Below are 27,602 nucleotides of genomic sequence, written 5' to 3'. Positions count from 1 at the left end.
CTCATTTTCATCTCCCTCTCCCATTCCAGCTGCATCCGCTCTAGGGATGGGGAGCTCCGCCGGGAGGATCCCCTGCTGGCTGCCGGGGTCAGGGTGCCCTCGGTATTCACTGGGCTTCCCCCAACCCCTCCCCCAGGCCTAGGTAGGAAGGGTCTCGGGGTGTCCTGGGCAGCAGTCTGACCCCTCCCAGCCCGGTCAGGCCCCAGGGCCCACGCTGCGTCTGCCAGGCGGCTTCCCTCGGGACAGGGATCGGGTCGTCGAAGCGATCCCTCTCCTCCAACTGGGCAATCAGCTGTTCCTTGGTGGACCTCCCAATGCGCAGCCCCCTCTGCCTGCACAGCTCCACCAGGTCGCTCTTAAGGCGCTTAGCGTACATCTCCCTGCTGGCCCCTCGCAGGCTGGGCAGCTTCCCACGGTTTCCAGGAAAAGCCCCTAGTGTGCCAGTCCTTCTTGAGGTCACCACCTCTTTGCCAGGGTCGAGCTGCAGACTCCTCCACCCCTGGGACCGCTCGCTGTGATCCCCCGGGGGACCCTGTTACTGCAAAAGTCCTTCTCTCTGGTCACACACTCCTAGGGGTTAACCACCCCCCGAAACCGTCTCTCTCTGAATCTTCAGCACGCCTGGTCCCCGTCACTCCCCCTTCGTTTTACTGCTCCCCAGTCACTTACTGCAGGAAGCGCCGTTCACGGGGTGCAGTACATCCCACCGCTACCAGCAGTTGTCACGGAGTGTGGGGGAGTCCGGGCCCTGCACCCCTCTTCCTGGGATCCACTGAGACTCTCAGCCAGCCAGTAAAACAGAAGGTTTATTGGCCAACAGGAACACAGCCCAAAACAGAGCTTGTGGGTACAACCAGGACCCCTCAATCACATCCTTCTGGGGGAGCAGGGAGCTTAGACCCCAGCCCTGGGGTTCCCTGTGTTCCACCACCCAGCACCAAACTGAAACTAACCCCCCCCCCCCCCCCCCCCAGCAGGCTCTCTCCTGCAGCCTGTCTTTACATTCCCGGGCAGAGGTGTCACCTCCCCCTCCCCCTCCTGGCTCGGGTGACAGGCTCTCAGGTCTCCCATCCCCAGGGCACATTCCCAGGGCAACACTCCCCCCTCCCTGCTGCGTCACATCCTCACACCTGATCCCAGCCCTGGTTCCTGGGGGAGGTTCCTGTCACCCAGGCTGCTGGATCGGGGGATGGGAGGAACCGGCCTGGGTGTCGCCCTGGGGCCCAGCTGGCTCAGCATTAGGTGTCACATTGACGCAGTGCTGTGGATTAACGGCTCACTCGGCAGGCCAGGCCAGGAGCAGAGGGCGCTTTGTGAGGAGCTGGGTGGCTGGATCTGCTCCTGGGCCCGGTGTCAGGAGTGGGGCAGGGGTGGCTGGGCTCAGTGCAAAGCTGTGACTGACTGGGGCTGCGGCAGGGTGTAACTATCCATGCGTGTTGGGACAACAGCGCCCAATCCTACCCTCTAGGCTCCGGAGGGGCAGCAGGGCTGGCTGCACGCTTGGCAGGCTCCCAGCAGGAGAGGGGGAATTGGGAGTAGTTTGGTTTCCCTGTTGCTGAGGGGAGAGGGGTGCAGCTCATCCCTGCAGGCCTGGGGTCCCCTGTGCAGGGGCTGTTTGCCCGCAGCCCACCCTGCTCTGATGGGACAGGTAAGGCAGCTGGCTGTGGGAGCAGAGTGGCAGATTTGCCAGGGCTGCACGGAGATCCCCTCTGGCCTGCGCTGCTGGAGGGAGCTCAGAGTTCATGGGTGCTGGGAGCCTTTCATCAGCCCAGCTGGGCGTACCCTGTGAGCTCAGGTCACTGGCCTGCCTGTCCCATGCTGCACGCGCATACCTGGCTCTGGAGCTCTGTGGTTCAGGGCCAGGCTGAGACCACGGAGTGCCTGACTGACCAAACTGCCCTTGTCATGATGCTCGTTCTGAGGAAGGGCGGGGAGATGCAAACACAGCCGAGGTGTGTGGGTCAGAGAGGAAGCCAAGATTCAGGCTTGAGCGGCAGCAAGGCTGGTTGTTGCATTCGCCATGCCAGAGAAGGCAGGGGAGGGTGTCGGGTGAGATCAAGAGCTTTGTTGTGGCTATGTTAAGTTTCAGTGGCAGCTGGACACCCGCGGGAGGACGTTCAAGAGACAGGCTGAGATCTTAGGACAGAGAGAGGGAGACAGGGCTGGAGCAGGCCGTGAATTTGTGAGTCATCAGCTTAAAGATAGGTGTTAAAGCCAAAGCCATGTTTGTGGCTGAGATCACCCAGGGTTTGTCTGCGCAGCCCACGGAAGTGAGCTTGTCAGCCTGGGTCAGGCTTGGGCTAGCCGGACATGGGCTAGTGCTCTCAAAAGAGCTGTGTAGACAGAGCTCTGATGCTACGGCTCAGGCTGGAGCTCAGGCTCCGGAGCCCTGTTTTTAGAGCGCCCGCGTGAGCCCCACAGGGCCAAGTCTCCTGAGCCGGGCTGGGAGGCTTCCTTCTGCATGCTGCGTAGACACACCCCCAGAGACAGTGTAGAGGGAGATGAGGAGGGGGCAAGAATGGAGCCCTGAGGGGACCCACCCCATAAGAGGAGAGTGAAGCAAGACCACCCGCAGCTGAGACACCAAGGGAGGAGGCCGGGCTCCCGGAAGCCCAGGCATTGCAGGGTACAGAGAAGTGAGCATGGTCAATCGTGTTAAAGGCAGCCAGCCATGGCCTGGAGGGGCTGAGGTTGGAGCACTGGCTGTGAAGTTGGTCTCAGAAGAGGTCATTAGAGGTCTTTGGGGGGGGGGTGTCAGTGGAGGCCGTGGGGCAGAAGCTAGATTGGAGTGGGGCTGGGATGGAGTTTGAGCAGAGGACTTGAAGCCAGCAGCAGTAGCTGTCTCACACTCAGTGAGCCTGGAGGTGAGGGGCTGGGCCAAGGATGGTTTTTACGATGCGAGAAAACAAGTCATGAGCCTTTTGTGAAGGGAGGAAAAGAACGAGGCAGACTCCAGGGAGTTGGAGGCGTGTGCATGAGGCAGCTGGGGGTGAGGAAGGGCTGGGCGTGTGTCTCCAGACAGTGCCTGGAGCCCAAGGGTTTGCTGGTGTCTGATAAAATCTCATCTCCCAAGTGAGATCAATAGCCTGGAATGTGGGGCTTTTCAAGAGGGGTGCAGGGGGCATAACGGGGTGGGAGTGGGGATTTGATCTTAGCCTGGGCTCAGGAGAGATGCCGGGCAGGGAAATGGGCCCAGCTGGGGGCTGTTTCCTGGGGAAGGGCTGGGAGCTCTGGTGACAGGATGGAGTCCTAGAGAACAGACTGGGCGATCCTGGCCCAGTCGCATGAGGCCTGAAGGGCCTTTTCCAGCTCTGGCTTCTCTGATCCCATTAGCCATTTGAGCAGCTCTCCTTCCAGGTGGGGCTGGGGCCACGGGTAAGGACCAGCAGGGCAGGAAGGAGTGCAGGTTATCAGAAGGGTTCCAGTGAGCTCTGGGTGTGTGGGTGGGTGTGCGCACCCTCCCACCCCTGCTGGGGTGTCACACAGCCATGTTGCAGTGTGGAGGGTGCTGGTTTATTTATGGACCTGACAGCCTTCACCTGTCCTTCCCCCTGCATCCCAGCAGGTGAATAATTGCTGGGTGCAGTGTCCCAGGCATGGACTGGGCTGGGCTATACAGTATTTATGAGTCTGGTCTCCCCAAGCCTGACCTTTTCCTGCACATGGGAGTGGACATGGGGAGGGGAACAGGGCCTGCAACTCACTCTGCAGGTGTCCGGTGGTCCCAGGACCCAGATGCTTCAGAATGGGGCAGAAGGCATGTATCTCCACGCTGTCCGCTTCCCTTGCCAGGGCCCCCCGCTGTTTATCACTGGAGGCCTCTTGCCTGCGCTCCCATGTGACCAGCTTCAGGCTGGGTTGAGACCTGGATCCCATGGCCAGAAGGGACCATGGTGATCATCTATGTAACAGGCCAGAGACCTGCCCCAGAACCATTCCCAGAGCAGATCTTTTAGAAAAACATCCAGTCTTGGTTGAAACGTGGTCAGTGATGGAGAATCCACCATGGCCCTTGGTAAATTGTTCCAGTGGATAAATGTTACTCTCACCATCAAAAATTTACTCCTTATTTCCAGTCTGAATTTGTCTAGCTTCAGCTATCAGCCTTTGGCTCCTGATAGACATTTCTCTGCTAGATTGAAGAGCCTGTTATCGAATGTTTGTTCCCTGTGTAGGTACTTATAGACTGGGATGAAGACATCCCTTAACCTTCTTTTTGTTAGGCTAAATAGACTGAGATCCTTGAGTCAATCAGTCTAAAGCTCTTTTCTAACCCTTTAATCATTCTCGTGGCTCTTCTCTGACCCCTCACCAATTTATTAACATCCTTCTTGAATTGTGGGCACCAGAACTGGACACAGGATTCCAGCAGTGGTCTCATGGCTCCAAAGGCAGAGGTAAAATAATCCTTCATCCCTATTTGAGATTCCCCTCTTTATGCATCCAAGGATCACATTAGCCCTTTTGGTCACAGCCCACGATTGATGTCCGGATAACAGGTCTATAATTTCCTGGGTCGTCCCATTTATCTTTGTAGTAAGAAAAGAGCCTGAAACATATGGTGACGATAACACTCTTTCCATTCCATTTGTATCTCTGCGGGATGTTAGACAGAAGCTACTAAAGTAAGGCATTTTTAAACCAGCAGGACCAGATTACTTTCATTCAAGAGTTTTAAAAGAGCTGGCTGGGGAGCTCACTGAACTGTTAATGTTGATTTTCAATAAGTCTTGGAGCACTGGGGAAGTTACAGCCAATGGGGAAGGATTTCATGCAGGCCCCAGGAGATGTCTCTGGGGTACAGTGTGTGTATATTTGGGGGGTCAATAGTCTATTGACCTGCTGCCTGTAGCTGGGAGCAGTCTGGTCCCCCAAGCTCGGTACAGTGCAGGGGGTTCACTGCTGGGAGAGGGCTGGGCATCTGCCCCATGCAGTGCCTTTAACCCCTGCAGCACTGGGTTCTCTGGCACTCTCAGAGCTGTACAGCACTAGAGGGGACTGATGGGCCCTTTCTGGACCCTCATCCCCCCCAGGGCCAGTGCAAGGAGGTTTCACGCCCTAGGCGAAACTTCCACCTTGCGCTGCCCCCCCCCACGGTAGCTCCCCCCCACACACCCTGAGGCGCCCCCCCGCGGCAGCTCCCCGCTGCCCCCTCCCTCCCCTCAGCCTGGGGAGCCGCGGGCAGCAGCTGCCCGCCCCAGCTCACCTCTGCTCCGCCTCCTCCCCGAGCACGCCGCCGCTTCTCCCGCCTCCCAGGCTTGCGGCACCAATCAGCTGTTTGGCGCGCAAGCCTGGGAGGGAGAGAAGCAGAGCGGGGCGGGGCTCAGGGGAGGAGGCGGAGCAGAGGTGAGCTGGGGCGGGGACCAGTTCTCCTGTGCGCCCCCACCCCCGTTACTTGCTGCAGGCGGCCCTACCCGCGCCCCCCTGCCCCAGCTTACCTCCGCTCCACCGCCGCCCCCAACCACTTGGCGCCCTAGGCTACCGCCTAGTTCGCCTAGTGGTTGCACTGGCCCTGATCCCCCCAGGTGTGGGTCCGGTGCAGTACGTGGGGTTGCGGGGCAGGACTGTGATACATGGCGCCGTGGCCGCCAGGGCTCAGCCCTCCCAGAGGGTAGGTGACTCATGCAGAGTGCCAGTGAACGGGGAACCCCCCTGGAAGGAGGAGCCAGGGGACAGGTGGACATGCGGTGGAGAGGTCTGAGATGTCCCAGTGGGGGCACATGCCAGCTCTAGCACAAGGGTGTAGCTGGGAGTTGGCCCGAGGGGGCTCTTTGGGGATCATTCGGGGGCTGTATCAGGTGAGGGCACATGGGACATGGATCAAGGGGCACGTTGGGGGCCAGATTGGGGAGCACCGAGGGCAGATGAGGCTGGGTGACGGTGCTGGCGAAGGTGGCCCGAGGGCCTATGCAGCCCAGAGCTGGGCAGGAGCTGGCCTCTCAGCCTCTCCCGTTCTCTGTCTCTGCAGGTGGAAAGTAGTGAAACATCCAAAGACACTGCCTCAGTCCCAAAGTGCCACGCCCCCTGTCAGGATGCTGGCTCCACGGAGCAGGTGCCCAATGGAGACCTGGAGACAGATGGTGCCCAGTGGAAAGGCCTGGAGGACAGCGATGGGACCCCGAAGGGCGGGCAGCATGGCGAGGACGAGACGGACAGCCTCCCAGACAGTGAGACGGGCCAGGCCCTGGAGAACGGGCGCTGCACCCCGAAGGACAGCCCGGACCCACCGGCCGATGAGGGTGAGCTGGCCCCTTCCGCCCCCCAGAAGAAGAGAGGCAAGAGGAAACTCTTGGAGACAGCTGGGAAAAGTAAGACCTTAGCGTTTAGGGCTCCCGTCTACAGGGCTGGCAGGATCCAGGAGCGTGGGTAACTAACGTGACCTCTGACCTGCCAGGGGTCCTGCTGTCTCCTGCCTGTGCCCCTGTGGTGCCACCATCCAACTGAGGTGCCCTGTGGGAGGGTCTGCTACAGAGACCAGGGCCGGGAGCAGGCTTGAGAGGTACCGCTGGAGTCCTGGGCACCAGAGGGCTGGCTGGGAGCCCAGGGACACAGTGCGGGGGTAGGCGGGTGTCGTGGAGAGAGGGCGATAGAGTAAATACCGAACTTCCTTGGGAATGAGCCAAGCCGCCTCATTCCTGCCAAACGACAGCCCCGGGAAGCTGAGTGGGCTAATGGTTGAGACTAGGAGGGGAGCCCCAGCAACTGGGGAGCAGCAGCCAGTGCCCCCTGACCTGCCCCCCCAAAGAGCTGTGTGTGTTCCCAGCTTCCCACTGACTGCCCCCACCCCATAGGTTCTGTGCTCCCAGCTGCCTCGCTGCTCCTAGAGACACTGACCCAGGAATGGGGGAGACCGAACCATTGGCGGGGTCCCCTCTCCAGCACGGGGAGAGAGTAGGGATGCCCCGGCACACCCACCCTGGAGAGCGGCTGGGGAGGCACCAGTGCCAGACTGCCAGCTGTGGGTTCCGCCCTCATTGCCCCCTGCCTGGGGAATGGGCTCTGTATTGCTGGGCTGCGGGAGGGGAAGAACCTGCAGCGGGTCCCTGCGGGGCTGCCGGGGGTAAACACTGGGGGCAGCTAAGGGACATAGCTCTTGTGCGCCCCCTAGGTTTTGTGCTGTACTCAGTCATGTCAGTCACTGCTAATCCGGTTACTGCCCTTGGCCACAGCTCTGAGATCCCAATCACTGTCTGGTGGCCCGCAGGGAATGGGGGAGAGGCAGGCAGCCGTCTTCTCTTGTCCCCTGTTCCCGAAGGCAGGCAAGCACACTCCTGGGTTTTGAGAAGGGCTCCCAGGGCGCTGCACAGAGAGAGAGACCGGCTCCGATGCTTTGCTGGGCCCAGTATCTGGGGGCACAGAAAAGCCAGCTGCAGCACCCTGAGTGTGGGGTCAGTTCTACACCAGCCCCGACCCAGCGTCCTTTGTGTCGCCTAAGAGATTCTAGGAAGTACGCTCTGTGGCCCCACGGGGCCATATGCCAGCAGAAAATCGCCACAGTCCAGTAGCATCTCCCTTCCTGCTCCTGGCCTGCCTTCTACAATGGAGGAGCTGTCTCTGCCAGCTGGGAACTCCACTACGCAGAGGAAATGCCCACTTGGAAAGATCTCGCTGCTTTCTTCCCCCTATGCCCAGCCACAATAGTGCAAAGCGCTGGATAGAGAGCCTGGCCCTCACCAGGAGACAGACAGTCCCACGCACACGTCAGACACACGCACATGCAGTGCCGTTCAGTGAGGCTCATTGGCATGAGCAACTCTACGGGTGCTGCCAGAGTGTAACGGGGACAGAACCCTGGAGCAGAGGCTGCCCTGGGGCTGGACGTTAACCCCTGCAGCCATTCCCTTATTGCTGTCTGGTCCTGACCCCTCCATGCCATCTCCGCCCCCTCTCCCCTCCGGGAACCGGTTTTCCTGCTTGCTTTTCATAGCAGAGCCTTTGCTCATTTCTGGCCACGGGAGGGAGTCTCTTTCTCCCCCTGCCCTGGGTTTGGAGCTCGCCCTGGGCCTGAGCCGTCTGTCACTTATGTTGGTGTAAGTCAGATGTAAGTCCTGGAGGAGGAATTTGGTGCAGACAAGAGAAGACTCAGGCCTTCTGCTGTGCTGGCTGCAGTTCCCTCCTCTTGGGTTGGACACTGCTTTGCGTCAGTTTCCACCTCCAGATCATGGTCCGTGACTGTGTTTAATGAGCACTGGCCTTAGCTTTGCAGGTTCCACGCGGTGAGGTCTGGGGGCACTTGCAGGGCTGGGGCACTGCAGCTGAGTGCGGGTGTTGGTACGTTCTCTCAGAGCCCGGGCTGGCGTGCTGGGCACCTTTTGGTGGATGGAGTGGATGGTGCAAGCTTTCCTCAGGCGGAACGGGCCCAGTTCTGCTTTGCTGCCCCTGAGGCTTGCTGTGATTGGCTGGTGAAGTGAGGCCCATATGTGGGTGCCAGGCAGTCGAATGGGTGGGGCTGGACTGTTGGGGGTTGTGTCTAGCCCGTGGTTTCTCTGTGGGAGAGAGGCCCGTAGAGCTTTTTCTTGCAGTGCTCTCAGAGCCCGTCTGCAGTTCCCTGCCGCTCAGGTGTCGGAGTCGGGCTGTGTTCAATCACCGGTCTGCAATAAGGCCCATGTAGCACTGCAGGGTTCTAGGAGGGGCCAGTTCCTATAGAGACCAGCTTGTCACACACACAGGCTTCCTGCCCCATGAGCCAAGAAAGCTCCTGCACTCATTAGGCAAGTTTGTCTGCAGAGGCATCAGTAGTGAGAGGAAGGTCAAGATGTGCCCCCAGTAGCCCACTGCCTACACTCTCCCCGAGCACTAGCCACCGCTCTGCCTCCTGTGGCTTGTGTTCCCCAGGCAGCTCCTAAACCCCTTAGGAGACAGCCAGCTCCCAGTGGTAAGGCCCTTTCCCTCTCTGCCCATGGGGATGTCTTAGCTGCGGGATGGGTCATACTGGGCTTCCCGCTGGGAGAGCGCCCGGCTCCTCTCCTCGTGGGCCCTGCTGGTTGGGCTGGGATGTCTGAGATTGCCCTGGCCTAGCCTGGTGCAGTATGACATGGCTTTATGGCCAAAGGGGTAGGGAGCCAGCAGTGTCGGCAGAGCTGCACTGAGCTGGGCTCCCCGCAGCTGCCCTGTGAGATTGCTGCATTCGTGCTAGTTCTCACTAATCGTTATCCCGGTTATTTATGCTCCCTGGCAGAGCTGGAGCAGGAACTGCCATGGTAACTCACAGTGCGTTAATTACCAGCCCCGGCCCAGCTAGCCTGGATCCTGCCTCTGGCTGTTCCCAGATCCCCAAGCTAGAAGGGACCACAGCGATCAACTGGCCTGACCTCCGGCGTAGCACCAGCCAGACACCTGCCCCACAGTAGTTACCCAGAGAAGATCCATTAGAAAAACAGCCAGTCGGGATGTAGAATGTCCAGGGATGGAGCATCCCCCATGGCCCTGGGGAAATTGTTTCAGTGGTTAAGGGATGTCAGAGGAGGGTGTTCCCCTTGCTGGGCAGTACTTGCTTTGCAGGGCATGGTGTGGTAGAGGTGCCAGGCCTGTAGTTAGGGCTCCCTTCGCCCAGCTCTGGGTGGGAGTTGTGGCTTTTATGACGTGCCTGCGCAGAGCTCCGTGTGGGGCTGATGGGAGACTAGAAACCTCTTGTCAGACTGCTGCCTGAGCCCTAGCGAATCGTTGCCTTCCCTGGCCTAGTAGGGGGTGCTGTTAACCCAGCCAGGGGCTCCCTGCTCCTGGCACTCATGGCCAGGGATCCTAGAAATCTGTTTGCTGCGGAAAAATGCAGAATTTGCATTTTTACAGCGAATCTTTGGTTTTTACATTTTGTGAAAAAATAAAACCCTAAACAGTGGAACCCTGATTATCCAATCTCATGGGGACCGGGGCCAGATTACATCACCAGAAATTCAGGTAATCAGGAGAGCTTTCTATCCCTTATTTTCAGATGTGGTGGGGCTCAGGCAGACAGCCCTACATGGCTGGGACTGACCACCCCAGCCCCTGCTGCTGTCAGGCTCGGGCAGCTGGGGGTTCAGTTAATATGGAGATCCAGATAGCGGAATACAGACATTGAAGTATTTGGTGTGTGTAAGAAATACAAATAGCAATGCTATCAATTGTATTTTATTATAATGAGTGATGGCAGTGCTGGTAGGCTTTGAACATTGTGCTCAGCTGGCACCTGTGTATATTGCGGCTAGGGAAGCTGACATTCAGCATTTCATTTTCATTGTGGAAAAACGCCAATTTTTGTTGTTTTTATCAGAGAATTTTGGGTTTTATCATGGAAAACGGGGATCCCTGCTCATGGTTCTCCCTGACCTGGAATGCAGTCGCAGGTGTGGCTCATGGAGAGTCTCACGCAGACCTCAGCCAGAGGGGGCTTCATGGCTTGGGGGGCAGAGTGGAGGACCCCCAGCGGGGGTGTAGAAACCAGGATCCCTCAGGAGTCGGCCCTAGTGCTCTGCAGGGGCAGGAATAGCCAGAATTGCCGTTTCCTCGCCAGCAGCCAGGCCTTGGAATTGGACCAAGGGACGTTTGGGATCTGTAAATAAGCTCAGTCCTGGGAGGACAGAGAGACAGGCTGCTGCACCCATGGCACAATGCCCCCACACGGCGGGGGATGGGGGGGCAACTGCACCTGAATAATCCTGGTGGGGGCAGCGTGAGGCAGGCTGGGGGCCCGTTGTGTTGGGCACTGCACGGACACATGGGGGCACAGAAGCTTGGGGCTGGGGCAGGGAGCTGGCTACGACATGCAGGCGAAGGAGGTCAGACAGCAGTCGGTGCTCCAGTGACCATGGGGATGGAGGCGGGGAGAGCAGGCCCTGGGCCTGGAGCACAGCTCCTGTCCCCCTGAGGTGCTAGAGATTTCCATAGCCTCTCCCTCACCAGTGCTTCCCCTGCAGAGGTGGGGAGGGGGTAGCCAAGGCTTTCATGGAGCCACATGTCAGGTTGTAGCCTCGGGAGCCCTCAAACCCTGGTGGTGTGAGCTGCTGTGCTGGGGGGGGGGGGGTGAAAGTGGGGCAATAGGCAAGGCCCAGCCCCCAGCCTGCCCTCCTTGTGCTGCTGGCTGGTCAGGGGATGCCTTGTGCCTGTTCCTAGCCCATGTCACTGGGCAGACTCCTCCCTGCTCCCCTTCCCTTCCATGGCTTGTTAACCACTCTAGCAGGATCTGCGCCTTAATTAGGCTGGGAGCTGCCTGTGCCGGCCCTGTGGGGCCCTGTTCCGGTTTGGGCCTCGGGCACAGCTGCAGTAAGGGTTACAGTCACAGCAGCGCTGCCCAGCTGCTTAGGGAAGGAAGGAAAATCCTGTCTCCTGTGGCAGCTGCAGGGAAAGTCTTTAATGAGGCAGATGGCATTAGCCCGGTTGGACTTGGGCCTTTTCTCTTGGGGAAGAAGTTTACCAGCCCCAAGCGGGCCAGCCCTCAGTTCTGGTCTCAGTTGAAGGCCAGGACCTCTAGCCACGCAGTGCCCCTTACTGCCACCCTGGGGTCAATATTGACTTGCAGGGAAGAGTGGCTTTTCCTGACCTCCTATCCATGTCTGACTGAGCTCCCCTGCCATCCCCCTGTTCGCAGGGCCTCAGCTATGACGGAAAACAGACGTTCCCCCATTGACTCGTTAGCCAGAGAGAGCAGCCCTAGGAAAGCTGTTTCTTCCCCAGGATTTCTGAGCAGAGTGTTCTAGTTACTGCAGAGAGAGGCAGCTGGGTGGGGCGAGTTCTCTTGGCAAGCTGGCCTCAGCCAGGCGCTCCCAGACCAGGCAGCGCAACACCCGGAAACATCTCTAACGCGGGACTCTCTCCAGCAGTGCCTGTTCCCCAGCCACCTCCTGTGCACCTCAGGGCTTAGGTGTAACTCCAGGCTCCAGCTGATGCTCACAGGGACATTTCCCTCCCACCGCTGGTCCTCAGCCTGCCAGTGAAGCTTCTCCGAGCTTTGATCCGCAGGTTCTGCGGGGTGACACACAGCCTCCAGGCTGTAGCTGGCCTGGGCAGAAGGGGGTAGCACAGACCCTCACCCACACCGGGACATTAGCAGCTATGATTGAGCCTGCAGCTTGAACTGCCTTGAGCTGTGACCACTCAGTGGGTTTGGTGTCACCCACACTCTAGCCTAGACCCAGCAACATCTTCTCGGTCACTCTCCAAGGTTGGCGCCAGTAGATCACTCTCTTCTCCTGAGATGCTCACCATGGCCTGTGGGCACCAGGGAGGGTTTGCAGGGGCTGACCCATGCTGCTTGGCTCTGCTCGTTTTGCATGTCTGTGTAAACGTCCTTTGCTTAACTTTGCAAGGACAGTTTCTAGGAAAAGGCAGGGGACCCTGTGATCCTGGCCAGACCAGAAACCAACAATGACGGGGATATTCAAACCAGACACCCCAAAGGTCTGCCCAGCCAAGGGCCACACTGGCAGCTTCCAGGAGTCTGAGGGCTGCACCTGACTGGTATGAACCAGAGTGGACCGCAGATGTCTTCACTTCATTATGGAAGTGCAGCCTCCCTGAGACCGCAGGTCCCAGCATGCAGTTCTGCATCTTGAGTGGACAGGCTTGGCTGAGATACAGCATTCCCTGCTGGGAGCTGTAGTCTGTGTGGGCCTTTGCCCTGCACTGGACATGGGAGTGGCTGTGGGCCACGTCGGGCTGCCTCTTGTTCCCTCGGGACCCCCTTTTGGGTGCTGGGGAAGTCCTGCTCGTTGTGGGTTTGTGGCCCAGGTATACTGCCTCCCTGCTGTGGCCGGGGTGTTCCTTGGTTCATTGGCATCCTGGGGCCCCCGCTCCCTGCAGTGCAGGGATTTTGCCCGGACAGGGAGGACTTCTGGAGCACGGCCTCGTCACACAGTCCCGTGCTTGGTCTCTCGGCCGGCGTGTGGCAGTAGAGCGGAGACGCTTGTCCCTAGTTTCTTCCCACTCCCTTTCAGTGGCTTTGGGGCGCTGTTAGGCCCAGGCCTTGTCCTGCTGCTGTGGGAATGCCCAGCGGTAGCTCTCCCTAAGAGCCTGAAGTGGCTTGCTGTGACGGGTCTCTCCTGGGGCAGCCAGCAGGTGGAAGGGGGCCTGGGAGCTGGGGAAGGGAGACTGAGACGGGTGCTGGAGGACCCTAGGCTAAGGGAAGCGGGCACTCTGGGATGGCTCCCCAGCCATGGGGGGCTCTGGGAAAGGCTGGGAAGGGAGGTACACCCATCCTCCTGGGGAACTCATTATTTGCTCTCCTGCGTGGGGCAGTGTTTGCCATCATGAGATGTGGGAGCCCCGGGCATAGCTTGTTTGCCTTCCCAATGGCATGTTCCTGGGAGTCTCATCAAACCTAGAGGGGGTCCTGGGGATCTGTGATAGGCTCTGGGGTTGTTAGTCTGCAGCTGGCAGCGAACAGCCTTGTTAAGCTGCTGAACACAAAGGGGTATCAGTATAGCAGGGAGAAGGGACCCTGTTCAGGTGGGTCGGAGTCAGGCCTGGTTGTTGGTTCATCCCCTGAGCATCTGAACGGCCTCTGGGCCCATTTCCCTTCTCCATGTGATTTCGGGCCACTTGGGTTATAGGTAGGTGCCAGCCCCTGGGTTCTAGCCCAGCCTCTGCCCCAGCTGCCTGCCTGCCTGCCTGGAGCTTCCTCAGCTCAGCCTCCCCATCAGAAAAGGCAGGATAATGCTATGGATGGGAGTGAATTGTGGGAGGTTTCCCAGAGGGTTCCCAGTCCCTTTTTGAATCTTGCTAAGTTCTTAGCCTCAGTGTCTTCCTGAGGCAGTGAGCTCCACAAGCTAAGTATATGCTGTGTAACAAAGTACTTCTTCTGGTGGATTTTGAGTTCACCCTCTTTTTATTTCATGTATTGTACCATCACTCTTGTGTTATAAGGCAGGGAAAAAGGAGGCTCCCGATCTCCCTTCTCTGCATGCATACATTCTCTCATAGTGCAGAACCCCGCAGCATCACATCACAATGAGCAGTAAACACAACACACAAGAGTTGCAATGCTCCTCCATGGTTTGCCTTGAGAAGTGCACCATACTTGCTGGTCATTTCTTGCTTCACAGTTTGGTCTTTATGTTGGCTATTACTAAGTTCTGATTGGATCCTGTGTTGGCCTTCTTGAAGGATCTGCTCCCCCATCACACCAGAATGCCTCCTCTTCGAGATCATGATGAAGTCAATATGGTTCTGAGTCCACAAATCTGACGATGTCCAAGTGCACTGCCTTGGTGGTTTTTGCTTGAACAAGGTATTTGTTAATACTAAATAATTTCCAGTCGCAAATTGCATGAGTCACAGTCCTCTGCTGTTTTTCTTGCCATACCCAAACTTCCCATTCCAGCTGAACCATTCTGGGTAACTCTCGGGGCCAATGCATACCATCCAGTCCCCTTGTGTGAACTCCTAACTCCTTCTTGATGTCACCCTAGAATTTCTCAGCTTGTTCATCATCACAGTCAGTCGTTGGGGCGCAGCACTGGAAACAGTTACATTATAAGGCTGCCAATCAGAGTCCTCAGCCTGCTGCTGACCCGTTTGTAGGCCATGTAGGGGCTGATCTACTTCCTGAACAGCGCAACCCCACGCTGCCTGAGCCTGTCATCACCACTCCAGACCAGCATGTCTCCTTCCACATGAATCATCCCAGCCCATCTGGACTCACACAGACGGCTCATGTCCCACTTATACAAAGAGACCTCATTGTGTGTTATCTGGAAGTAACTTGCTTTCGTGGTATGAGTGTTCCATATGCCAATGGAAAACACTTGCTTGGCTAATTTAATTCTGTACCAATCATTATTCTGTAGACTTTGGTCATGTCCCCTCTTAATTCGTTTCCTGTCTAAGGTCATCATCCCAGGCTTTTCAGTCTCTCTTTGGGTTTTCCCATGTCCCTGATCATTCTTGTTGGCCTTCTTTGAACCCCCTCTTGTTCTGCGTGATCTGGAGTGAGATGGGCTGACCAGTCCTGCACATGCTATCCAGATGAGACGACACCAAAGCGTTAATAGATTCTTTGTATTGTTCTCTAGCCCATTCCTGATGCATCCTAACATCTGATTTGCTTCCTTGACCACAGCTGCACCTTGAGACACGGTCTCACAGAGCTGTCCGCACTGGTGTGCCGTCCCTTTCCTGAGTTCATGCAGAGCCCTGGAAGTTGGGCAAGGAGTTTGTGTCCCCTCTAACGAGCATTATTCTGTATTTATCAACACCGAAGTTCATCTGCTGGTGTGTTGCCCATTCACTCCCCTTGTTTCTGTCTCTCTGAAGCTCCTCACAGCCCTCTCTGGTCCGGACTAACCTAAATAATTGGTGTCAAGTATCAGGGGGTAGCCGTGTTAGTCTGTATCCACAAAAAGAACAAGGAGTCCAGTGGCACCTTAAAAACTAACAGATTTATTTGGGCATAAGCTTTCGTGAGCTAGAACCTACTTCATCGGATGCATGGAGTGAAAAAATTATTTAGAGTGAAAATTTTCACTCTAAATAATTGGTGTCATCTGCAGATTTTGTTACCTTTCTGTATCATCCCCTTTCCAGATCACTGATAAATACAGTCAGCAACATGGGCCCTTGAGGCCCCCACTCTTACCTTTTTGCCATGATGCAAATTGACCATTTCATCCTGCCCTTTACTTTCTGCCCCCTACCCAGGTTTTGACAAATGACAATACTGTTAGGAGCTGGGAGAAGCGTTGTTATGGGTTGAGTTAAAACCCCATTGAGGTTGATAGATGCGAACACACCCTTCAGTGAACATCACTGAAGCATAAGCCCCACCTGGGACAACAGGAGAATGTATGTGAACCTGCCCAGGGGCTTTTCCTGAGTATTGTTTTGGATAGGTGTGTGGGTGGGAAGGTAGAATAGAACCGAGGGAAAAAACCAAACAGTAACAACTGGGAAAGACTGAGCTGAGGGGCAGCCTGGTGAAAACACCGGGGCTGATCCTTCAAGACACCTCGGGGTCAACAAGAATGTGGACAAAGGTGATCCAATGGATATAGCATATTTAGATTTTCAGAAAGCCCTTAACAAGGTCCCTCACCAAAGGATCGACTCTGGAGCTTTTAAAAAAAATTGGTGTTAAATTAGCTCTCCTCCAGTCAATTGGTACTAAGTCTGATTTAAGTGATAGGTTACGTACCACAGTTAGTAGTCCTGCAATTTCACATTTGAGTTCCTTCAGAACTCTTGGGGGTGCCACTTGGTCCTGGTGACTTATTGCTGTTTAATTTATCCATTTGTTCCAAAACCTCCTCTAATGACACCTCAATCTGGGACAGTTCCTCAGATTTGTCACCTAAAAAGAATGTGTAGAGTGTGGGGACCTCCCCCAGCTCCTCTGCAGTGAAGACCGATGGTGTTGTGAGGGGACACCACATTCCAGGATGGCAGTGTTTATGATTTTCCAGTCATATGCTCTCCTGATACTGGTATCCTCTCTCTGGGACGTCATTGCAGTTTCCACGGCATGCATCCGATGAAGTGAGCTGTAGCTCACGAAAGCTCATGCTCAAATAAATTGGTTAGTCTCTAAGGTGCCACAAGTACTCCTTTTCTTTTTATTAATTGCTCTGGGTCCATTCCTGCAAACCCGCCCCTCTCCCCCCCACAGTTTCCAGTGGATGAACCAGGGACATGGGCACTTCTGCAAATTAGAGGAAGGGAGGCACACCCATTCTCCTGGGGAACTCATTTGCTTAGTCTGTAAGGTGCCACAGGACTCTTTGCCACTATTGTAGGGAGGCAGGCTCTGTCCTGGCAATAAACGTCAATACTTTGCCTCTCACCCCATAACAACTTATCTTCATGTGCTGGCCCTTGTCAAAGGCCTTTTGACCATCCAGTCACAGAGTTTAAGGCCAGAAGGGACCACCCGGCCATGCAGTCTGACCCCCTGTATAGCACAGGCCATGAACACCATCCAGCCTCCGCACACTAACCCAGCAACCCAAGTTCGACCAGGACTGCAGCCCACAGGAGACGAGGCTGTTACATGCCACTGGGAGAGACTAGGAGGGAGTGAGGGGCACCAGTGCCTGCAGCCCCCACCATGGCAAGGGAATAGGGTGAGAGACACCCAGACAATCCTGGCAAGTGACCTGCACCCACACACTGGAGAGGAAGGCAAAAAAAAACCCAGGGTCTCTGCCAATCTGACCTGGGGAAGAATTCCTTCCTGACCCTGCAGAGGGATAGCTCAGGGGTTTGAGCATTGGCCTGCTAAACCCAGGGTTGTGAGTTCAATCCTTGAGGGGGCCGTTTAGGGATCTGGGGCAAAAATTGGGGCTTGGTCTTGCTTTGAGCAGGGGGTTGGACTCGATGACCTCCTGAGGTCCCTTCCAACCCTGATATTCTATGATTCTATGAACACTGCTCTGAAGAGAAACCAGAGTATAATTAAGGATTGTAGCTGTGATGTGTCATTCCTGTATACGGCGATCAGCTAGACCCTGAGCATGTGAACAAGAACCAGCCAGCCCAGCACCTGAGAGAGAGAACTCTGAGTCCTGACTCACCCTGCCCAGTGCCCCATCTCCAGCCACAGCCATCCCTGATGCTTCAGAGGATGGAGATAAAAAAACAAAACAAACCCCGAATACAGCGGGGAGCAAAAAATCCATTCCTGACCCCTGCAGGGTTGAAGCCGGTTAAAACCTTGAAGCATGAGCTTTAGGAATATAACACAAACTGGCCTGCTCAGCCCTGCCCCCTACCATCACAAACAACGCCATCAGTAATCACACTCCGAAACGTGTCCAGCTCGCTCTTCAAACTAGTTATGCTGTTTGCCCTGAGGACTCCTGCTCACCCCTCTGATGGTTAGAAACCTTCTAATTTCCAGCTGGAATTTGTTCCTGGCCAGTTTAGCCCCATTTGTTCTTGTGCCAGCATTGTCCTTTAGCGTCAATAGCTCTTCCCCTCCCTGGGGTGTGCCCCCGGCTGATTTATGGTGTGCAGTGAGATCCCCCCCAGCCTTCTTTCTGCTGGTCTGAACAAGCCAGGTTCTGCCTTCTCCTCTCATAAGATAGGCCCTCCTGGGTGGCGGGTATAATAGGCCTGGGGAGCTAAGCCTCCCAAAACCCAGGCCTAACCTCTGCCCCAAGGCCCCTCCCTCGGTCTGGCTCTCCCCTGAAGCTGGCAGGGGCTCGACTTGGGTGCAGGGCTCAGGATAGGTGGTGGTCCACGGCAGCTCGAGCCAGCAGGCGACTTGACCCATCTGGCAGCCAGTGGCAGCTCAGGCCAGCCAGCGTCCAGGGGCGGCTCGGGCTGCCCAGTGGCTTCGGCTGGCTGGCGGCTCAGGGTCCAGTGGGGCTTGGGCCACAGTGGGGATCTCAGGCTACTCTGGCTTCAGCAGGTGGAGTGTGTGTGTGTGGGGGGGGAGCTTGGGCGGGTAGGGGAATTGTAGTCCCTGCATTCCCCTGATCATCCTAGCAGCTCTTCTGTGCACCTGTTTCAGTGTAAGTTCATCTTTCTTGAACATGGGTGTCCAGAACTGTACCCAGGATTCCAAACGAGGACTTCCCAGTGCCTTGTACAATGGGGTTAATACTTCCCTAGCTCTTCTGGAAATGCCTCTGCTGATACAGCCTAGGATCGCATTTGCCTCTTTCACAGACAGATCACACTGGTGACTCGTAGTCATCCTATGATGGACCCACACACCCAGGTCTCTCTCCTTCCTGTCGCTTCTTCTTTAGCCGCTACTTTATTGTCATGTGTAAATAATTTGAAGAGATCAGAGAGACACCTTTCCTTCGCAGAATCCATGGCGGTTAGACCCTTTCAGACCTGGACCTTACAGGCACTTTGTGATTCTGTTTTCAATTATTGTTTCAACCCAATATACCTGTTAGAAATTCCCTGGGTTACACCTAAAGCCTCTTTTAGCATCATAGTGATGGTCTCTCAGCCACTGGTTAGCTGGCTATCGCCTAGTCAGTGGCCATTGGTGCCTTTCCTGTGCCAGTCAAAGGGGCAGCAGGAGACATGTCTCTCCCTCGGCATTAGGCCCAGAGCTCTGTGCACTGCCTCCAGCCATGCTCTGTGCTGGGGATGTGACAAAGCGGGACTGTTCTTAATGTTTCCTCTGAATATTGTGGGGGTACCTCAGTTTCCCCTATGCATTTCTTAAGTCTCTAGGTGGTGGGATAAGGAGGTGTGATTGTTGCAGAGTAAAGGGCCAGTGTACAGGCCGACACCCTGTTTCCTGGCAACTGATGGCCTGGGCCCTTCCCCACTGCAAGGTGATAGCTAAAGGTGTTGGAGAACAAAGAAATCAGGTACCCTCCTAGCCCGGGAAAGGGACAAAGCCCAGAGGAGGAGGGGCTGGAGAGAGTTTCAGTTTGGGGCTGGCTGGGGACATGGACTGAAGTGCAGACGTGGTTGTCTGGCTCACTGCCTCCCAAAATGGACCCGGATGAGGGGTCCTGTTCTTTGTACCTACAAGCTCTGTTTTAGACCATGTTCCTGTCGTCAAATAAACCTTCTGTTTTACTGGCTGGCTGAGAGTCACGTCTGACTGCGGAGTTGGGATGCAGGACCTTCTGGCTTCCCCAGGAGCCCCGCCTGGGTGGAGTCACTGTGGGAAGCACACGGAGGGGCAGAGGAGGCTGAATGCTCTGAGGTCAGAGCCAGGAAGGTGGAAGCTGTGTGAGCTGTGTGTCCTGAAGACAGTCTGCTCACAGAGAGAAGACTTCCCCAGAGTCCTGACTGGCTTCGTAGGGAGCAGTTCCAGAGCATCGCCCGGGGACTCCGTGATAACTGGTGGGAGAAGTGGGATGTACTGCACCCCGCGGATGGCGCTTCCTGCAGTAAGTGACTGGGGATCTGTCAAATGAAGGGGGATTGACGAGGACCAGGCATGCTGAAGGCTCAGAGAGGAGCAGTTTGGGGGGGCAGTTAACCCCTGGGAGTGTGTGACCAGCGAGAAGGACTGCGATGACCAGTCTCAGGGGTGGAGGAGTCTGTGGCTTGGCCCTGGGAGAGAGAAGGACTTTGGCAGTAACAGGGTTCCCCTGGGGATTGCAGCAAGCAGTCCCAGAGGTGGAGGAGTCTGCAGCTCGACCCTGGCAAAGAGGAGGTGACCTCGAGAAGGGCTGGCACATGAGGGGTTCTCCCTGGAAACCGTGGGGAGCTGAGAGCACACAGGCCTGTGAGTCCACAACAACTTGGGAACAGTGGAGTGATGGCCTGTCACCATCTTCTGAAGAAGGACATTGTAACCCTGTGCAAAAAGAGAGGGTTGAGCATTGGAAAGTTCACCAAAGCACAGTTAATCGTGCAGCTGGAGGAGGATGACCGCTCTAAGGAACAGATTCCTGACCCAAATGGGGCTATAGCAGGATCTGGGAGCAGCTGGAATGGTAGCCAGGCATTCCCAGGACTCCTGTCACCAACCAGACAAGGGTCTTCACGATTGGGTGCCCCATCAGGGGATCGGAGATGGAGGGGATTGGAGCTGAGTCCGAGAGAGCAAGAGGTCTGTGAGAGACAGCATAGAATCATAGAATATCAGGGTTGGAAGGGACCTCAGGAGGTCATCTAGTGCAACACCCTGCTCAAAGCAGGACCGATCCCCAATTAAATCATCCCAGCCAGGGCTTTGTCAAGCCTGACCTTAAAAACTTCTAAGGAAGGAGATTCCACCACCTCCCTAGGTAACGCATTCCAGTGTTTCACCACCCTCCTAGTGAAAAAGTTTTTCTTAATATCCAACCTAAACCTCCCCCACTGCAACTTGAGACCATTACTCCTCGTTCTGTCATCTGCTACCACTGAGAACAGTCTAGATCCATCCTCTTTGGAACCCCCTTTCAGGTAGTTGAAAGCAGCTATCAAATCCCCCCTCATTCTTCTCTTCCGTAGACTAAACATCCCCAGTTCCCTCAGCCTCTCCTCATAAATCATATGTTCCAGTCCCCTAATCATTTTTGTTGCCCTCTGCTGGACTCTTTCCAATTTTTCCACATCCTTCTTGTAGTGTGGGGCCCAAAACTGGACACAGTACTCCAGATGAGGCCTCACCAGTGTCGAATAGAGGGGAACGATCATGTCCCTAGATCTGCTGGCAATGCCCTACTTATACAACCCAAAATGCCTTTGGCCTTCTTGGCAACAAGGGCACCCTGCTGACTCATATCCAGCTTCTCGTCCACTGTAACCCCTAGGTCCTTTTCTGCAGAACTGCTGCTGAGCCATTCGGTCCCTAGTCTGTAGCGGTGCATTGGATTCTTCCGTCCTAAGTGCAGGACTCTGCACTTGTCCTTGTTGAACCTCATCGGATTTCTTTTGGCCCAATCCTCCAATTTGTCTAGGTCCTTCTGTATCCTATCCCTGCCCTCCAGCATATCTACCTCTCCTCCCAGTTTAGTGTCATCTGCAAACTTGCTGAGGGTGCAATCCACACCATCCTCCAGATCATTTATGAAGATATTGAACAAAATCAGCCCGAGGACCGACCCTTGGGGCACTTCACTTGATACCGCTGCCAGCTAGACATGGAGCCATTGATCACTACCCGTTGAGCCTGACAATCTAGCCAACTTTCTATCCACCTTATAGTGCATTCATCCAGCCCATACTTCTTTAACTTGCTGGCAAGAATACTATGGGAGACAGTGTCAAAAGCTTTGCTAAAATCAAGGAACAACATGTCCACTGCTTTCCCTTCATCCACAGGGCCAGTTATCTCATCATACAAGGCAATTAGATTAGTCAGGCATGACTTGCCCTTGGTGAATCCATGCTGACTGTTCGTGATCACTTTCCTTTCCTCTAAGTGCTTCAGAATTGATTCCTTGAGGACCTGCTGCATGATTTTTCCGGGGCCTGAGGTGAGGCTGACTGGCCTGTAGTTCCCAGGATCCTCCTTCTTCCCTTTTTTAAAGAAGGGCACTACATTAGCCTTTTTCCAGTCATCTGGGACTTCCCCCGATTGCCATGAGTTTTCAAAGATAATGGCCAATGGCTCTGCAATCACATTGCAAGAGTCCAAGAAAGAGCTGCAGAAGCAGCGGCAGCATGAACTGGCGGTGAGGGAGCGGAGAGGCCTAGGGGACCTCCCCGGGGTGAGTGGGGATAGACCCCGGGGGGCCAGTTCCGCAGGGAACCTCGAGACTAAATTGCTGCCCCTGGTTAAGGAGCAGGGGGATGTGGATGCCACCTCACTGCCTTGGAAGAGGCTGGTGATTTGAACCAGGGGGACTCTGCGGAAAAGCCCCGTGTCTAGCTCCCTTACTGGGTCCCAAGGCCATAGACTCCATCAGCCAGATGGGTGAGGAGGTGGACAGGCTCCCATTCCTGACCCCAACCTATATGTCTGTGTGGAGTTTCCTGGGCTCAGGCGCCTCGGACCTCCAGTGGGAGCGGAAGGTGATGGTCAATGGGGAGACATTCCTGTGGTGGCGAGATCCTGGGACAGAGAGAATGGTTGTCAGGCCCTGGGTGGTGCAGCCTCCCCAGATGCTGAGGGGCTGTGTGAGCTGGGTGAGGGTCCCAGGGATGAAGCTCCTCACCCTGCCTATGGCCCATATCCCTGTCCATACCCAGGAGGGTGGGGCTGGCTGGTTGTTGGGATTCTCCAGGATATCAGCTGCGAGATCCTGTTGTGGGGTGAATGTGTCTCTTTGGGACAGGTTTGAATTTGAATCCAGGGAACCAATCGGCAGAGAGCGAAATGGTCAGTGAAAATGCAGATGACCTGGCTGGCAGCAGGCAGGAGCTGCTAGGCTTAGGCTACCTGCCTCCCTGTAACCAGACCTCTGGGGCTGGGTGGGACTGAGAGATGCTCCCCGCCCCCTTACACACTGGAAAGGGGGGCTTAGGGGGCTCACGCTGTCTCTGATGCAGTGAGGAAAGCAGCGAGCTCGCTGCCTACCCCACTGGGACAGCAAGGGCAGCGCTGAGCACAGTGGGAGCTGAGACCCCAGCTGAGTGGGGGGAGACACAGGCAGGGCAGGGGATCTGTGGGGAGTGGCAAGGTGCTCAGTAAGAAAAGTCTGGATGAGCCTAGGCAGCCTTGTGAGCTGATGGCTGTGTCTAGTCAGCAGGGTGGGAAGGCGAGGAGAATGGAAGAGGAGTGTCCCTGGACCTTACCTGTTAGCTGGGTGGAGAAATTGTGAGAGTGAAGGAAATGTACCTGTGTCTGTCAGGGGTATTGACTTGCCTATGGAGGGAGCTACCCTGATCTCCAAGCAGTTGTCTGTGACCAGCCCTGTGTGCTGGGAGAAGGGGAATGAGCTCCCAAGCTGTGTGTCTGGGAAAGGAGAAAGTGTGTCCTGCTCTTCTTTGTCTGTGGAGCAGACAGAAGGGGCCTTTCAGCCTGTGATGGCTGAGGGTCGTGCAGTTGTCTCAGAGCTGGTTCTGGATTCAGCTAAACCCCAGGAAGGGAAGGTCCTAAGTTTGTGTCTGCTCGGGAGAATGGCCCTGTAACTAGGTCGCATCCCGTTCGTGTCTATGTAAAATCCCAGAGCCCAGACAATTCTGGTGCTTGTATTTTGCCTGTTGCTAGTGTGTTGTTGGAAAGGGTGTCGCAACTCTGCCTAATCAGGGTGAGATCCTAGCCAGGGCACAAGGAGAGCATGAAGGTGATGTGATTGTGTTACCTACTGAGGGTGTGGAAACCTGTAGCAAGAAGGAAAAGATTCCTGAACTTGTGTGTGGCGAAGGGAAGGAGAATGCTTCCAACCTTTTATCTAGGGAGTCTGTAAGTTTGCCTGAAAGGGGATTGTGTAGGAATCCGCCTGATGGGCCAGAGGTGATTCTGGATGTACGTGAGACCCAGAAAGAGTCTGTTGTTGCTCCGGAAAGTGTTCCCCTAGAGCAAGCCCTAGGTGAAGCAGGTAAGGGCAGAATTTCTGTGAAGGGTGAATTGTTGCATAGAAAAGCCCTCGGGAAAGGAATCCTCATGGAGTCTTTGAAAGCAGTTTACTGCAACTGAAGGGTGTGAAAGTGATTTAATCAAGACAGTTTCAGTTCCTAACAGCCAGAAATTTTCTGTTGTGAGTGGATCCACTGACTTTCCTGTTGAAAGATCCAGTGTGGAGCGCTTTGAGAAGGTCTCAGATGGAGTGAAAGCTGTTAAGAAAGTTAAACAGTCCTATAACCAAGTGGCTGTGTTTGGCCAGCCTGTTGTGGAAACGAAGTTGTTGAGAAAGAGATGTCTCCATGCTAGTTCTATAAGTGAACAGCATGTGGCCCAGGTCAAGATGGGGGCTCTTGGCCAAGAGAGCCCGAATTGCAGCCCTCCAGACTGGAGCGCTGGGAGAAGACCCGATCCCATTTTGACCCCCGGGGGTTTTGGGGTGGCAAAAGGGCACGGGCTCCATAAACCTTTCCACATGCGGCATATCGACCACCCACGACCTAAGAGAGGGCGTGAAACTGGAAGGGCGTAAAACTGGAAGGGCCTGGTGTAACTCCCACCACGGAACGGGAGAGATGCTGGGGCATCCATGAGAACATTGGTGGGTTCGAACTTCCCCAGGTCACCGGCTAAAGTGACCCCACTCAGTTTGGTCTCGAAGGGGGGAGAGATGTGATGAAGCGGGACTGTTCTTAACGTTTCCTCTGAATAGTGTGGGGGTGCCTCAGTTTCCCTAGGCAGTTCTTAAGTATCTAGGGGGTGGGATAAGGGTGTACGATCGTTGCAGAGCCCTAGAGGGCAGGTGTGTGCAGGGGTCTGGACACAGAGAATGGCCGACACCCTGTTTCCTGGCAACTGTTGGCCTGGCCCTTCCCCCCTGCAAGGTGGGAGCTAAAGGGTTGGAGAACAAAGGAATCAGGTGAGAAGTTTTCAGTTTGGGGCTGGCTGGGACATGGAGTGAAGGGCAGACGGGGTTGTCTGGCTCCCTGCCCCCCAAAATGGACCCAGCTGAGGGGTCCTGTTCTCTGCACCTACAAGCTCTGTGTTAGACCATGTTCCTGTCGTCTAATAAACCTTCTGTTTTCCTGGCTGGCTGAGAGTCACGTCTGACTGCGGAGTTGGGGGGCAGGACCCTCTGGCTTCCCCAGGACCCCGCCTGGGCGGACTCGCTGTGGGAAGCACACGGAGGGGCAGAGGAGGCTGAATGCTCCAAGGTCAGAGCCAGGAAGGTGGGAGCCGGGTGAGCTGTGTGTCCTGCAGACAGGCTGCTCCCACAGAGGAGACTTCCCCAGTGTCCTGCCTGGCTTCGTAGGGAGCAATTCCAGAGCATCGCCCAGGGACTCCGTGACAGGGCTCTTCACCCATGTTCCTGGTGTGTCTCCCACTGGACGGGGAAAAGGCGGTGATTCTTCCATCACAGCGCCGTGGGCTGGGGTGGAGCCTGGAGGGCTCAGTGCCAGCTGCTCAGAGCTAACCACAGGGCTGGCCAGGGCTTGTTTTATTAACCAAACCCCATCAGAGCATTCTCTGTGTTCTGGCTGTGATAGCATCTTCCAGCAAGCTCTTCCCGCCGACTGCAGCAACCGCTCAGGAGCTAGCAGTGAGCTGCCCTGGGGGGTGTACACTGGACGGCTGGGATTAATTCTGCTGCGGTTTGGATTGCCTGCCAACTTCTCTCCCTTCTGGGACGTTGCCAGTGTGTGTAACTGCTGCCCTGCGTCCCACACCCTCTATATCACACCTAGGGGGGCTTGCTCTTCCTGTGGCTCCCCAGGAGTGGCTCCTCTCTTCCTGGCAGGCACCCTGCACTGTTGGGAGCCAGTCCCCCTGGGCCCTAGATGCCTGTGTCTCTCCTGCAGCGAGTGCAGGGGCAGAGATGCCCAGCAAGGCTGCAAGCGACCCAAGGGATCAGGACTATGGAGAGGGGGTTAACTCATTCCCAGTGCTTTTGATTTCCTATTGGCCAGGAGCCAGGAGGGGGAGTGTGCATGATGGGGGAGCTACTCTGATCCCAGCCTCTGCGCCCCAGCACCCAGTGGGGCTTAGCAGTTTTCATCTCCAGTCAGAAGGCTGGAGAAAAATGTGTTCAGGAATGTGAAGGGGTGGGGGTGAGGGGGGGCGCCAGCCATAGAGCCCAAATCCACACAGGGGGCAGCAGGGCAAGTCCCTTCCACCACACACTGCACCTGCATAGCGTGCCCACCTGTGCCCTGGAGGGACCCTTCCGAGAGGGGAGTGAGGCACTCAGTCTCCACGGCCCACTCCGTCCAACGCTGCTGAGACTGCTGCCAGGGTCCCCTCTCCCAACTGGGCTGTGGCCACCCACTCATTTTACCCAGGCTGTGCAGCCTCAGGATTGGCAGCTTAGACTGGGCTGAGCACAGGGCTGGGAGCCAGGACCTTCCATTGTTTTCCTGCCCTCACCACCGACCTGTCTGAGCTCCTTCCCCCTTCCCGTGAGCCCCGGGACTCACATCTGTCATGTGTCCTCTTCTCTTCCCACTCCTCTGTTGCTTTGGCCAAGAGCCTTCCCCTTAATGTGCCTCACTTTCCCCCACCTGTAAAATGGGACTAACCTGCCCCAGCTCCCAGTGGTATAAGGGCTGTGGAGCTCGAAGGCCAGAACACTGGAATGCGTTACCTAGGGAGGTGGTAGAATCTCCTTCCTTAGAGGTTTTTAAGGTCAGGCTTGACAAAGCCCTGGCTGGGATGATTTAACTGGGAATTGGTCCTGCTTTGAGCAGGGGGTTGGACTAGATGACCTTCTGGGGTCCCTTCCAACCCTGATATTCTATGATTCCACAGCATGCCATTACCAAACAGCCAGCCGGTGGGAACTGCACCAGAGCAATGGATTCAGGAACCATTACAGGGCAGCTTGGCTGGGCAGCATCCTGGGTGTGCACCCTCTAACCTCAACCCCCAGCCTGGCCCCTAGACCCCACTGCTCCAGCCCGTCTCCCGCCACCCGTACCCTCAATCCCCAATGTGTGCCCAGCGTGTACCTCCTAGTGTGTCTGCAGCCATCCTTGGCTCTCCAGCCTGCCTTGCCGGGAGCAGGGCCATGACAGGTGGCTGCGCTGGGGATTGCAGTGTTCCCAGTCCCTTAGCAAAGGCTTTTCTCCAGCTGCTGGATTCCAGCCCCTGGGATCGGCCCTTCCCTTACCCAGGACTCATTGCCGTGCCAGGCCCAGCCCAAGAGCTGGCTGCTGAGTGGATCAGGGACCAGGGTTCAGGCTCAGGTCGGGACCCCTGCCTAGAGCAGATGCACAGGACAGTACCGCTCTCCTGGCATTACCACCTGTCATGGAGTCCCCAGACGATGCTCTGGAACTACTCCCTATGAAGCCAGGCAGGACTCTGAGGAAGTCTCCTTTCTGTGAGCAGCCTGTCTTCAGGACCCACAGCTCACACAGCTTCCACCTTCCTGGCTCTGACCTCGGAGCATTCAGCCTCCTCTGCCCCTCCGTGCGCTTCCCGTGGCGAGTCCGCTCCGGCGGGGTCCTGGGGAAGCCAGAGGGTCCTACCCCCAACTCCGCAGTCAGACGTGACTCTTAGCCAGCCAGGAAAACAGAGGTTTATTAGACGACAGGAACATGGTCTAACACAGAGCTTGTAGGTGCAGAGAACAGGACCCCTCAGCCGGGTCCATTTTGGGGCCAGTGAGCCAGACAACCATGTCTGCACTTCAGTCCATGTCCCCAGCCAGCCCCAAACTTAAACCCTCTCCAGCCCCTCCTCCACTAGGCTTTGTGCCTTTCCCGGGCCAGGAGGT

The 27,602-nt window shown here is 56.0% G+C and overlaps 1 protein-coding gene across 5 annotated transcripts in view; it reads left to right on the top strand.

Moving 5' to 3' along the window:
- Window positions 1-27,602, top strand: part of DNMT3A (DNA methyltransferase 3 alpha) — a 267,504-nt gene that overhangs the window by 107,312 nt on the left and 132,590 nt on the right. For 4 of the 5 annotated variants that reach the window (XM_073335456.2, XM_073335455.2, XM_073335454.2 and 1 more), the window contains exon 4: window positions 5,969-6,308. In XM_073335456.2, the coding sequence (XP_073191557.1) occupies window positions 5,969-6,308 (340 nt within the window). The remainder of the gene's footprint in view (window positions 1-5,968; window positions 6,309-27,602) is intronic. The other variant, XM_073335457.2, reaches the window with a different exon arrangement.

The sequence above is a fragment of the Lepidochelys kempii genome, chromosome 3 (assembly GCF_965140285.1).
Source record: "Lepidochelys kempii isolate rLepKem1 chromosome 3, rLepKem1.hap1, whole genome shotgun sequence".
In the NCBI taxonomy this organism is placed as follows: domain Eukaryota; kingdom Metazoa; phylum Chordata; order Testudines; family Cheloniidae; genus Lepidochelys; species Lepidochelys kempii.
The sequence above is the reverse complement of the archived record's forward strand: the minus strand, read 5'-3'. Positions and strand labels throughout refer to the sequence as shown.